A 14232-nucleotide genomic window follows, 5' to 3' on the forward strand; every position below is an offset into this window, starting at 1 on the left:
TTATCCCTTATCTCAGACAAGAATTTTATGACAATCTCGATTTTCTCTTTCTCTGAAGAGAACTTTGATCCAAGCAAAAATTAGTAATGGTTATCATAAATCAACTGACAAATGCTAGCCAGCCAAATAATTGCCAACAGACGGTCGTCCTGAGATGAGAGCGACCAATGAGATGCACACCACATACCCCCTCGATCGGTGCCAAATCATCAGCCGCCCCCTGATCAGCACCCCTTCCCCTGGTTGACAATTCACCACCATCAAAAGTATTTTAAACACATTATAGAACTGTTAGTTCTGTCTGACCAACAGGATATTACACAGTTTCTGGACGTAGAAAACAGAATATTTAAGAATATTTCACAAAGTAAATTAAGAGAAACTTCCAGATGTCAGTGATGAGTGAACATGGGACCCTCAGCAGGACAGCACTCTGAGAACCCAGGTAGGCCAAAGGTCTCCACTAAAGGATGTAGCGTAAGGTTTTCTTTATAACAGTCTAAAGCTTTCCTCAGTAATAGATGTGAATTCCTTAATGCTCGCAATTTAAATAGATTTGTTGTTGTTGTTATTATTAAGATGCACTTCTAGTCAGCATACTATTATGTTTCTTTACGATGGTTTGTGGGGGAGAGTAATTCAAGGTAATGTGTTTAGGAAGTAGGCTTCCATTATGTTAATGTCATTAGCATCACATCGAATAACATCACCTTTTGTCTTTGTTTCTAAACTTGTTAATCATGCAGCACAATGATTTATTTTTGTTTTCATAAATGACTTTATAAAGCCGTTGAGAGATTGAAATTTCTATAGCAGATGAAAACTGAGCACAAGATAGATTCATCTTATAATACAGCACAAAGCCCACATTACAGGAAGAAATATATGAACGATCAAGCTGGAAACTTAAGAAAATGAAAAGCTTTCATTTTTTTCCAATTTCTTTGATAAATGTACACCCTACATAAACAATGCCAGCACTCAAGGGTCTGTCAGTTAAAACAAGATTCCAATATTCCCAGTTGTGGTGCTGCATTGTTGAATGCACCTTTAGATTTTAGTTGATATTTCATTCAAAGAAGTGTGTCCCTACAAAATCTCTTTTAAAGCTGCAGTGCACAATACACAAGTTTTTTTTTTTTTATAGTTTTCAAGGTTATTTTTTGATATAGTTACACACACACACACACACACACACACACACATACTCCATCTATTGGAATGTCACCCTTAGAAAAAAAACATTGTCATTGCATATCTTTTCGTATATATTGTGTAATAATGATGTTACAACGTGTAGATTCCAAAAGCATATATAGATTTTGAAACGTCATGTTCTACTGCTACTACTATGAAGAAGAAGAATACTCTGAGTTGTTAAGTGTGCCTCAGGTTATCAGTGAAATTATATGGCCTCATAATTCAGTGCAAAGTTGGCAGTTTGTATTGTACGTTTCCAATGAAGCCTTTAATATTCCAGTGCTGTAATGGTCCCTATACATCAGTGTGCTTTTAGTAAACAGACCTCTTGTTGAGATAAGCATGGCCTTGCTTGTATGAGGCTCATTCATAGCTTATCTTAATTGCCAGGCTGAATGTGTGCTCCTTTTTTTCTCCTCTTTTTACGTTGACAGAGGACAAAGCGTAGCTTATGCCATTTAATGAAAGCAGCTTGACATACTTTCAGAGGTTCCAGTGATGCAGACTCACAACTGATCTATTGCGTTTAAAGGTGTGGAAATAAATGCACCAGTTTGAGCAAATATGGTAAAAACAGAACAATTCTCCCACTTAGACTGTTTCTGTCATTAATTTAAGGAATCTTGCTTAGTAGGATCATAATCACTAAATAACCATTTCTCTGTTTATTAGGTAATTAACCCATTGCCTCTCTGTTTAGCTGGGCAGCTCAGATACTCTTAAGTGTAGTTTTCTATGGGAGATTATTACATTCCTTTGGTCAATGATGTCTAAGCAGCTTGTGTCTGTAAAGGGTTAGCGTTTACTGACCTCTCAACTGTGGGCACCCTTAGTCTTCTGGTTTGAGGTCCAGATGAGCTATTCAGAATGGGCTAATTGAGCTGTGTAATTAAACCATTAGTTTAGAACTTCATTTCAACTCAATACTGAGTGCTGCGTTTCAGAATTTCCATCTTATAGCCATTTTGTTTAATTGAACTGATCTCTGGGAATTTAAGTGAATGGGCAACTGCAAAACAGAAGAATACTGACTTTAACTGATTTAACTAATAGTTATGGGGCACTCTGATACAGAGCAATTCCCAGTTTGTATATAATGCATTGGAAACATTTATAGTTGTGTAGACAGAATGAATGGAGTAACAATTTATGCAATCATTACAGAGAGACTAAGCAGTTTGCTAATTATGTTGTCATCTGTGCACCTACGCTGGAAAATTAAAGGATCAATTAGATTATGTAATTAAGAGCTCGTTGTGTTGAAACTGGGGTTTGGGAAATACTCAGTGAAGTAAATGTAAAGATTACCCTGATTCTGCTTTCTTTAAACCTTAACAAAACAATTCATTTGTAATTGGTATTTTGGTATTTGGTATTTTATCACGGTGGCTGTAAAAGAAAACACTGTAAATGTTTTTGAGATTGTAGTCCATCAGAAGTGCAGATAAAAGGAAGATAGAAGAAGATGCATTTTCTTTTTAAGAAGATGTTGTGATTACCTTTACTGTATGAACTGTGAAGCCCTGTAATAAGTGGTTGTCATACAGAAACAGCTGTCACATGATGTTTCCCATAATCTGATTTAGAATCCCTTTTGTTTCACAGAATGTTTTTAATCACAAGCATATAGAAGCACATTATGAGAGGGATGTTGGTTTTCATTTTGTGCTTTTGAACCGAGGCAATTGCTGATTGTATTCAGTTGGTTGGCCCACCTAGTTTTATGATATAAAAGTAGTTTCTCAGTACTACTGTCTCTTAAACCCCCATTGTGACCTTGAATTTTTGTTCCCCTGGTTTGTTTAAGCTAGCTTCAAGGAGAGAAATGTAAATGCCTGTGCTTCTTTATTCAGGGAGACCATATGCACCTCAAGGAAACATGTATGGCTCCAGGTTCAGAGCTTTCATTCCTAAACTGATCTATTTGGTGAGTGTGTGTGTGTGTATACTCTGTAGGATGAACAATAGCCTTAAAGTAAAACGCATCCGCCTCTGTATTTCACAGCGGGTAGGATGTTATTTTTTACATGAGCTTCACTTTTTCTTTCACCAGCTATGCCACTGGTCTGTGTGTTCCAAAAGTTTTTTATTTTCTATTTTATCCCACCACAAAACATGGACAATGAGATTAGGTTTTTTGTTTGAGTTGTCGATCGACTTCAGGTTCAGGTTTGTTCCTTTTTTCCACGCCTCTTGTTTTATGCATTAGTGGAAATTATGGTGCAAAAACTCAAAATAAAAAGCAAATGTCCAGAAGGTGGGCATATCCACTGTGAAGTACGAGTGTGTTTTGCTTTGAGCATGTTTTTCATTCACTGGTCCAAAAATTGTTCTAGAATTGTAGGACTGATGGATTCCAAAATATACCTGGATTGTTTCGGCAAACATCTGACATCCTCTGTCAAGAAGCAATCTTGGTCACAAATGAACTTTCCATGACAATAACAGCACAGTGCTCAACCTATCATGAACTATTCCACCAAACCTTGAGATTGTGAACACCATGATAATGCATTATATATAGACTTGAATTTAGGCATCACAGATCCCATTGTAGATGATGCTCTGACTCATCAGTGAGCAGTACATGGCTCCTCTTGCTTGCCTGTTAAGGTTGCATGGGCAGCATAGAACTTTCATCTCCTCCAGTGCTCTTCCTGTAAAAAGGGCAGGGACAGCCAATGTTCCCAGATTGCTTACATGGAAACGAAACTCCTGGTGGGATTTATAACATCCTGAGGTAACTCCTCCGTGGGTACTGGGCCCTTTCTCATCACTCCGAGGACAACATGCTATCCATGACCTTGGATGACATTCCTGTTCACTTCTGTAGAGATGCCAAGTCTACTGGAAGTCTCCCAAAGCCACCACATAATTTTTGGACAGACACCAAGTGCAAACGTCACAGAGATCTAGGAATGTCATACCTTGATTGTAACCGTTGCTCTGGAAATAGTCTCTCAGTTTGCCTGTCGTTTTGGAAAACAGTGTGGCAAAAATAAAATGGTACTGATTTTAATTTCTACTTCAGAGCGGTCTATAGCATTGGTTCTTTTTGACTGCACTCTGGAAGGGCCAAGGCTATTAAATATAATCTTCAAAGTGTGAATCTATCTTAATGGTAATCACATATAAGTGTGTGTGTAGGTTTATGTATTCTGATTGATAGTTTGTTGTAAACAGTGCCTCTTATTGAGTTGCAGTTATGTTTTCTGATGTGCGCATTATAAAAGGCTTTAAAACATCCCTTAAATCTATCCGACATTAAGTTAGAGAGCTCCAAAGCCAGAATTCTTTCAACATAAGCCACATAAAGCCACTGATCAAGGGTGCCTAAATCGGATGCCAGAGAAAATGGACTTGTTTTGTTGGCCGTCAGCCTCCAAGTTGGCAGTTGGACATCACTGTTAGTTTTCAATCTGTTTTATCTGTCAGGTGTGAGTGTTGCTAATGAAGAAGTGAAAGTGGAAAAATGCTCAGGGAATGTAAACCAATAGCAGATTAAATACCCTGGAGTATTCACACGTTCCATTTCACGAAACCTAGGCCTTTTTTTTTTCCCAACACGTTTTTGAAGGTATTTATATTGCTATAAAAATAATCAAATAACTTGTACACTGAGTGCATAACAATTAGCAAAATGTGACACATATTTGGGAACTGCAAAGTATGAATAATGCGTGATGAATGTTAGATTTGCATGTAAAGGTCATGTAAGTGGGACTTGTCAAAAGTATTATCACTTTAAAAAAGCTTGTGTCTTTGGATAATTGCTTTTTCAAATTATATTTTATAGTCTTCTGTGAAAATGCCAAAGCAAATGGGGGGGGGGGGGGGCGGAGGGAGGGAGACAGTGAAAGCATATAGATCTACCATGTGTATTTAGCTGTAGTTCACATTGAGAGTCTGTTTGCATACATCTTTATAGTTTGCTTTTGGGATTCAGGATTATTTGACCTCACTCACATATCTGAAGTGTGTAGATTATATATAATGTTTTTATTTTATTTTTGTATTACTGGCACCACTGGCCTTTTAACTGTAAAAATGTTCTTTAAAACCAATCTATGAGGACACAATGTTATATAAATAAGGCTCCCATTTAGTTGGAGTGGCCAGCTGCTATACCACCCTGGAGCCTAAACTCCTCAGAGCACAGAAACAAAGCAGGGCACGGCCTGATCAGGACACGGATGGGAGACCGTAAAAGGAAAATCGGTTTGCTGTTGGAAGCGGTGACACAGTAACTTAATGCTGGTTATCGTCGAGAGCTTGTGCAACTCCTTCAGACTCCATTACCCCAGTCCGCTCAGCTGTGAATGAGAACCTAGCTCTTGTAGCTCAGGGGTCTGACCTGCAAAACACCTGGCATCGCATGCAAGTGGGATTTCAGTTCCATCTACGTGCGCCATGGAAACCAAAAATAAGTACCAGTCCTTATGAGCCATTGGATCTAGAGGGAATTAGTAGCTAGCTTTATTTGGAGTCTCACAAAGCTGGTTAAACACAACACTGAAAACAGACTTGTAGAATATTGTTGTTTGGTAATAAGAAGCCAAAAACCTTTGTAAAAGGTAATAGTATTGACTTACTTAAAATAAGACTAAAGACTGAAATTATGTGAGTACCCTATAAATGCTCAGCCCTCCAGGCAATCCTGAAAAAGGATACACAAATCTGGTTAAAAACAAAACCTTGAAATTCAGTTAAAGACCCCTGTCAACAAAAACCCATATGCATATTTTATTAATGTATTATAAACTGACACATGATGAATACGATTTGGGGATTTGCTCTGTCAAAACTGAATAAATGTCAACCCCCAAAACACAAAAAACCCAGACCTTCCACAATTGACAGTGCCATGGTGTTTAAACAATCAAGCCAACAAAGAAATGCAAAACGTGTTATGTATTTAGACTTCATACTTGTTGTCAACAAAAATCGGTGAGGGTAACACCTTGTATAAGACTGAAGTTAGGATCTGAATAATTAATTAATGTTCTTTTAGTAGAGGGTACCTGGAGGTGAGCTACAATGCAGTTAATCTGAATTTAATGAAACTAGCAGCCACTAGGGATTGCAGCTGCTCGGTTATTTTTAGTGTTTTTCCTTCTTCATACTGTAAATTCATTGGCAGAAATAAACTCCTGTTACATTTCTATGTAGTGATGTAATTCAGGGCATTTGGTCTATGTAATTCAGAATCATGTGCATAGACATCCTGTAAATAGGAAAACACTAAATTAGTTGCACTGTTGCTGTTTTTTTTAGTACATGTATATATGACCTGGTAAATAAATTTGCAAGTAGGATAGCACATGCAATGCAGATATTTTAAATATTTTAAAGGAGATTGCATTTAATGCAAAACAGAAATGCAACAACAATGTATTCATTGTTTTAAAAGTGTAAGAGAAAATATTCAATTTTACTCATTTATGTTCATAACAGGTGTGGATAATATATGTATGAGAGTTAGCATGATTGTGTCTCATGTTTCAGAAGAGGAAGATGTCAATAAACTAATTCTTGAAAAAACTATGTTTCTTTAATTGAATGCTGAAACGATTCATCGTAACCGAGTAGCCAGTCTGAGGTATAGCACGGGCAAATTCAAGACGACTGGTTTGTATCCTTCACTGATTCTTCTAATGTAATATTGACATTTACACCCCAGTAATGGGAGAGGGCCCTTCCAGGCATTTGCAGTCCCTTGGTCTTATTGGTTCCTATTCCGACATTTAGTCTCAGACTGTGCAATCACTATAGCTCAAGCGGTACCATATAGACATTTCTATTTCAGACGAGCAAAGTTCACTCTCGGCTCAGTACAGTCATTCTACTTTATCAACCACCTTATAGACATTTGAGTATGGGCCAGAGTAGTAGGTTTCACTCCCAAGGTGGTGTATGGACATTTCTGTCTAAGCTTCAGGAGTCTCCATAAATTCCCTTGCCATATTGACTTTTCTGTCTCTGTCAGTTGAGTTCAGCAAACCTTCACAGACTATTGTAGCGACAACTTCCCTAACCTTTTCTTCAGGAATCTCTCATTTCAAAGCATTAACCCCATTAGTGATGGCAACCAAGCATAGGAGTGTTTTGTCACTGTGGTGGATTAAACATCTGCCAGTGCTCCTGCCACAGTCACAACTACCACCAGACACCAACCAGTGTCAAATGCTTTTAGTTTACAGTAAGAAAAAGAGAAAAGCAGAGTGTACCAAGATGAGAACTCAGGAGATGTCACACTAGTTCAACTTCAAGAAGTGAAAAGAAAATCCTGGCAGGTAATTAAGAGGGTTACTGAAAGCATAACTGGGAGGTGAAACAAATCTGGCTTTGACTTTGCATTGCCTGTAAAGGATGTGCTTTTTTAATTAAAATTATTCCTCTAAAAAGCCTTTGAACAATGCACTGGTATTTATGCTTATCTCAGATTCGGACAGCTTAGAAGATTGTTTTGTAGGTTTTTTTTGGTTTTTGATTTGTTGGTACAACGTTTCTGTTTTATTACCTGCTTTTTTATGGAGTTTTGTGTATTTCCAACTGCCACAACAAATTTTGTTAAAAGGTACAAACAGAAAGTGGAATTAGGGAACAAAACAAAATAATACAGCTATGGGCTATGAAATCTATAAAGCCTTCAAATGCAGAACAATTGTTTAAAACCTTTTTTTAAATTTGAAATTCCATATTTCAAAAAGTGTCGGCAGCTTTTTGTTTTGTAAATCATGGAATCTATATTCTCTTACCTCCCACAAGATTACTCTTCAATGGTGAAAGAACAATACAGTATTCTTCTTAGTATTATTATTTCACAAAATTACTGTCATACTGTTGTATGTCTGTCTATGTCTATGTTGATTTGTCTATTCAGCCCCTGGAATGAATGGGGAGGTTTCCTACTCTTTACAGCATAGAATTCACTTACTCACATTTTAAAGCTTTTCAATCTGTAATTTACATGAAGACAACGCTGCAAACTTACATTTTTTCTTTTGTAGAGTTAAATACCCCATGATACCAACTTTTTTTTACATTGCGTCACAATGTTTTACATCATGATTACTGGATTTGTGTTGTCCTATCTTTGCAATTTTCTGCCATAACCAATATTTGAGATATGGACTTTAAAACCTCATATATTTAGAGTAGCATGCCAAGTTTATTCTCGGATGTCTTGATTGATTTATTCCAAAAGTCATGACAATGACTTTTGAAATGTATAGCTTTTAAATGTTATCTGTGGCGTAGCCCTAAGAGGTTTAGAAACCTATGAGGTTTCATTCCAACACTTGCATATAGTTCAGAATAAGCATGGATTATTTTTAGGAATGAAAGGAAAGCAAAAGAACAGATGCACGGTGGATGATTGAGTTTAGTAGCTATGCCTTCGAATTCGATACCCAAGTGAAAATGATTTAAAAACACCAACACACTCGCACACAGAAAACACCAACATACTTGAACACACGCTAACACGCTAACTGGATGACCTGTAGTATAGAGAAATTGTAAACCCAACCTTGACAGAATTTTGCTGGCAAAGCTGCCATGTAGGTAGGATATCAAGGTTTGGGCTGTTGCTTGAATTTGAACGTTCCTTTGAGATCTCCTACAACAAACAGAGAGGTGTATAGGAATCGAAATTTTCAGAGGCACTCTACCACAGGGTTAGTGATGTCATGTCCCTGACTCCTTCACAGCCATAGAAATAGGCGACTCAGTGATCCGTGATTATCCATTTACAAAGGCAAATTGAAAGTAATGTCAGCATTTAGAACAAGATTTATCCTAAAATCCCTCTTATTGTGAGCCAAGAAGATGGGACTGTGAAGAATTTCTTTCTTCAGGGCATTTGGGCTGCTTTCAAGTAGCTAAAGCTAGACTTACAGTACAATCTTTAATACCAAGCGCATTTTCCCTATAAAGCCTGTTAAAGTTAATGCCTTGTTCTATATCGATCTGGATTCTAATTTACAGACGTCTGAGTTTACTGGCACAGAGTATATTATAAGAGGATGATTTGTGAAGGGTTTGTTACCAGACTGAATTGCTTTTATACTATAGAGCATTAGAACGGCCCCACCCTGAAGCTCACATTGGGGAATTTCTAATGCACTGTATTATACCATCCTAATCTGCACCAGCCTACATGGGAAATGGTGGATTTAGATACAGACTGCTGAAGAAAATTCTCAGGCATCTCAACTAAGAGAGATTGCTTTGGATAGGTTTTTTATTTATTATTAAACACTCTTCAACAACACATTATATTCTTCTGAATGTAGTCATCTGAACTTTGAATGGTGTTTCCAATCTATTTCCATATTTTCCAAAGCTGGCTCAGGGCAGAAAAACATTGACAATCCTGTTTTACAATACAAAATGGAATAGGCAGAAACAGGGATTTGACAAGGCAGTTTCAGGCATCTGTTGTATTTTTAAAATGTTTCCTTGTTTATGTTAAAACGGATTCCTTGCTTGATACATTCAAATAGATTTTAAGTATTAGTGTGTTTGCTTTTTGTTATGTTTATTGCTTTATTTTTCATCCCATGTAGGAAACGAGATGAATCTCTGTGTACTAGTATTCAGATCAGGGTTGTTCTGTTGAAAATGGCAGGCATTTCAATGTTAAATGGGTGGTAGAATTGATGGAGTAATTGTCTGTGGCATACACTAAGATATAAAAACACCCACTGTGAGTTTTAAATTATAAGCCAGTTACTACATAAAGAGTAGTTAAATGGAATGGTACATCTGTCACTTTGGTCCCAGGTTGAATTCAAGGCTAGCTGATGCCATTGCATCTGATCGAGGCATAAATAAATTGTGCTTTATGTGTGTATATATACTGTAAATTAAAATGGGATATGCCAACTCAGATCAGGCATGACAAAAATCATGATGGACTGTTCCTGGCAAACAGTTTACTGCAAGTGAAGACAAACGGAGCTGCATTTGGACTCTCACATAGGCCCGATGCATAGCAAGTCTTTTTGCAAACATAGAGCATATCTGTAATAATATTTTCCTTAAAAAAAAAAAAAACATGAATTCAATTATAATTTTAGCTCTTCTGTTAACCGGTGTCCTTATATAGATTTGCCATCCTGGTTATAGTATACAATATACTTCTGTTCTTCTCTAGACCTGTGTCTCCAGTCCTGTGTATTTATTTATTTATTTTCTCATCATGGATTTTTTTTTTTTTCCCTCCAACAGATTTTGAACAGGGGATGTATCCACCGACATCAGAATACATCTTTTCTTCCCATGCTTATCTTTTCTGTCACACACGGCCTGCTGCCTTTATTGTGATTTTTCTACATCTTTCCATGCTCCCTCCATTGTATAGACCATTATTTCAGATAAGGAATTGTAAGGGTAATATTAAGAGTAAATTGAAACAGGAGACTGAACCGCTGCTACACTGCGTGGTTTGTCTGTGGAGGGTAAATTATTTTAACAGTTCGGAATGAGGGAGATGGGATTTTAACTGCAAAAGTTTGCTTATCAGCCTTTGCCAGGGGTCTGGATTGTACAAAGCATTTTTAGAATCCAATTTAGTTTATTCCTGTTGGTTTTAGTGATATCTGTGCAATTAGTCGCCATGGGTTGAAGTTATACAGCTTTAACAGTGATTTCTAAAATCCTTGAAAGAATGTAAATGCATCATAAGCCACTTTTGAACTGAAAGAATTAGACTGCAGAAAGATAACAGCGTAAAAGTGGCCTTCATTACATTTCACTAGTACCAGTAGTGTAACCAGTTTCTAGGGTGACTTTGATCCACCCCCCCAACACACATTTTAAAACTATATAGGCTATATATTATATATATATAGTTTTAAAATGCCTGCTAGAAGATAAATCAATACCCATGTTAGGATAAATGAAAACCTTGGGGCGGGTAATGTACTTCTCAATCTAATAGCATCTTCTGTTAAAAATGAGATTGCACAAAATTCTGCCTCTTAGTTATATATAGGTGACCTTGACCCACAAAATCTACACACATGCAAAGTGCATTTTCCAAATTTACCAGAAGTCATGCTGGCATTAGGGAACTGGCTAAAAAGAAGAAGAAAAAAAAAGTCCCAAATTGCTGAGGGACTTTGTTTTGTTTGGTATTAAAGTAAAATAAAGTGCTGTATCAGGTATTTCCATATATATACTTGCCCTGTAGAGTGCAAGTCAAGACACTAATTCTAAGTCTTATAATGACATTTTCCAAAATGTATTTTCAGTGTTGCAGGGTAGAATTTTTGGTTTAAATTATTTATATGGTATGGAATCAAAAAGTATGTGTATGGGTCATTCTTCTAACACAGGGGAAATAAATAATGAAGCACTGGGAAATGTTTACTTTCTGTCAGCATTGTGTCCACATGTTTTAAAATATCAACCTCACATTGAGGACAGAAAAAGGTTTTGCAAGACAATGCTACATCCATCACCGGAAGAGCCTGTGTGAAGGACATTATGTATAAATACTGTTTCAAGATAAGTGTATTGCCATTGGTGAGGAGGCTTAAATAAATGATAAGAAATAAGTAACATTGTTTTATTTGTGTATGCAGTTGGCATAAGAGTGTACTTCTGATGCTATCCTTAGGCTATGCATTATTTAAAATGTAAAAAGCATATCTGATCCACTCCACACGGTTTCCTAAGGATATCTTAGGCTTTCTGACTGAAAACACAAAATCCTTTTCTTTTCTTCCCCTTCAGGTGAGATTTGTGCTTTTAAAATTCATGGACAGGATGCCCCTTTTGAAGCGGTAGTGCTGAATAAGACATCTGGTGAGGGTCTCCTTCGAGCAAAGAGTCCAATTGACTGTGAACTTCAGAAGGAATACACATTCATCATTCAGGCGTATGACTGTGGAGCCGGACCTAGCGGAACAAACTGGAAGAAGTCACACAAGTGAGTGACAGTAGCGTGTATTTACACTGAGCAGCTGTTCGGGTTGAGGAGGTTTTGTACATTACATACCTATTAAAAGTAAATGAAAACAAAATACCGTAGCACTAAAAATCACTCATGTTCCTTCAATAGGGCAGGCTTAAATTGATTTTGCAATTGGAAATCAAAACCTGTCAAGTCTTGCTGTAAAGTGTGACAAATCTTTTCCTTTTTTATCCAGTCACTATACACAGTTTGAATCAAGTTTTAGATCTTCCTGAAACACAGGAGAAAAAAATGAACACGACGTTTCAACTAATCTGTCTCAGAAACAATCCCACTGCACCTTTAGATCTTAAAACATCAAAAAATCTGATCAGCCTGGAAGCAACTTTATATTTTCTTGAACATTTCACACTTTCAGACTGAAATCTAACGGTAACAAAAGCTCAAGAGGAAATCATGTTGACCAAGTCCAGTTTAACAACAGCAAAGAACATGACCTTAACCTTCAGATTATTCAGATTTCCCAGCATCTCTGGCCATCAGTCAGTCTTCTCTGTCGTGCAGGTTCAGATCTCTGCAGTCACACTAGACAGCCTGATGTTCAGCCCAGACATCCTACCATAAGTGCCTGTCAGCTTTCTGAGGAAAACCTGAGCAGCTCAGCAATTCCTGCTTTCCGTTTTCCATCACAACAATTTACAGATTTGCAAAACCAGGTGCATCAAATAATTTGTTTTATATAATGCAATTGCCACCATCTATTTGGATTATGATGTAGGTACACATTGCTGTGCAGTACTGTACCCTTGTACAGTCAAACTTACTGACACTGCAAGAAAACAGTAGCTGGAGAACTGAATAATGCAACATGTTCAAAATCCCCTGATTTAAAAAGCATTAACAAACAAGTGTTGTCAAAAGACGGGTGTCACTAGTGGTTGGAACAATGTACGCCACTGTTTAGCTATAGCATTTTAACAACTAGAATTATATGTATATATAGTTTTAGGATTGCTGTACTGTTCTTATGAATTATTAAATAGTTTCCATTTGTGTTTATCAGCTGTGTTCAGTTAACGTTTATTTAAACAAAAACCGAGGAACTGTTTTTGAAGCAGTTGCCTGAAGAAGATCTGTTCTGACCTTGAGCACTTGTTCTTCTAAATAGTTTTGAGTGCAGTTACATTCTTCAAGGAGAAAAATGTAAATGACTCGGCTCTTTTATACAGAGAGCACGTTTGCAGCTTGTGGAAAAGTGTGTGGCAAGAATACGGCTTTTTACAAAACTTGAATCCCTACCCTGCTGTTTGTTTTCATTGCTGTATACCTTGTACAACTTCATATAACATGATGGATATTATTTTTTTCTCACACCCATCAGCTTTTTGTCTCTTTTAATGTAATCTTGCAGCTCTTCTCAGTAGGGTGTTGCCATATCAAGATATCAAGAAAGTTTACAAATGAGGGGAGGCTGTTCGACCCATCATGTTCCATATGAGTGTTTGCATTCAAAGTTTATTTCTTTAGAGGTGATGTCTACAGATCTCTAACGACATTATGGCATTGGTTGCTTTAGGCTGTACATTGAGTGTATTGCAAGCTTTCTTTTCCTCCTTTCCCTCCGAAATGCTGCCTTTCAAAGGCGATGAACACCTAGCACAGTGGCAGGCACAGGGGTTCAGTACACTCCAGCCACCACACTGCGAGCGCTTCGAGTTCGTGCCTGGGCGGCTCCCTCACAGTGGGATGACAGTGTGTTCTCTGTGCCCTCTGTTAGATAGAGAGGGCCATTATGCCCCGGAGGGAGAAAAATAGCAACTTGACATATTACACACTGATTAAACAGGGCTGCAAAACCACTAAGGCAGGCGCTGAGCAGAGAGACATTTGAATTATCTAATCGCTGCTTTACATAGATGCATTCCCTCGCAAGCCCACGCGTCTTTCCCCTCGCACACATCTGTTTATGCATATATTTATACAAACCCCTGCTTTTACCTAATGTACAGATGTAGCAGTGCATAGTATAGAGTGGTATAGATCACAGCTATTATGAACTGGCTGGAAATCACATCATTCTGTATAACATTTTAACACAAATCATTTGA

The 14232-nt window shown here is 37.4% G+C and overlaps 1 protein-coding gene across 2 annotated transcripts in view; it reads left to right on the forward strand.

The window, feature by feature from the left end:
* Positions 1-14232, forward strand: part of LOC136753305 (calsyntenin-2) — a 201561-nt gene that overhangs the window by 132237 nt on the left and 55092 nt on the right. For both annotated transcript variants that reach the window (XM_066709290.1, XM_066709291.1), the window contains exon 3: positions 11944-12139. In XM_066709290.1, coding sequence (XP_066565387.1) covers positions 11944-12139 — 196 coding nt within the window. The remainder of the gene's footprint in view (positions 1-11943; positions 12140-14232) is intronic.

Source organism: Amia ocellicauda, chromosome 7 (genome assembly GCF_036373705.1).
Source record: "Amia ocellicauda isolate fAmiCal2 chromosome 7, fAmiCal2.hap1, whole genome shotgun sequence".
Taxonomy (NCBI): Eukaryota; Metazoa; Chordata; class Actinopteri; order Amiiformes; family Amiidae; genus Amia; species Amia ocellicauda.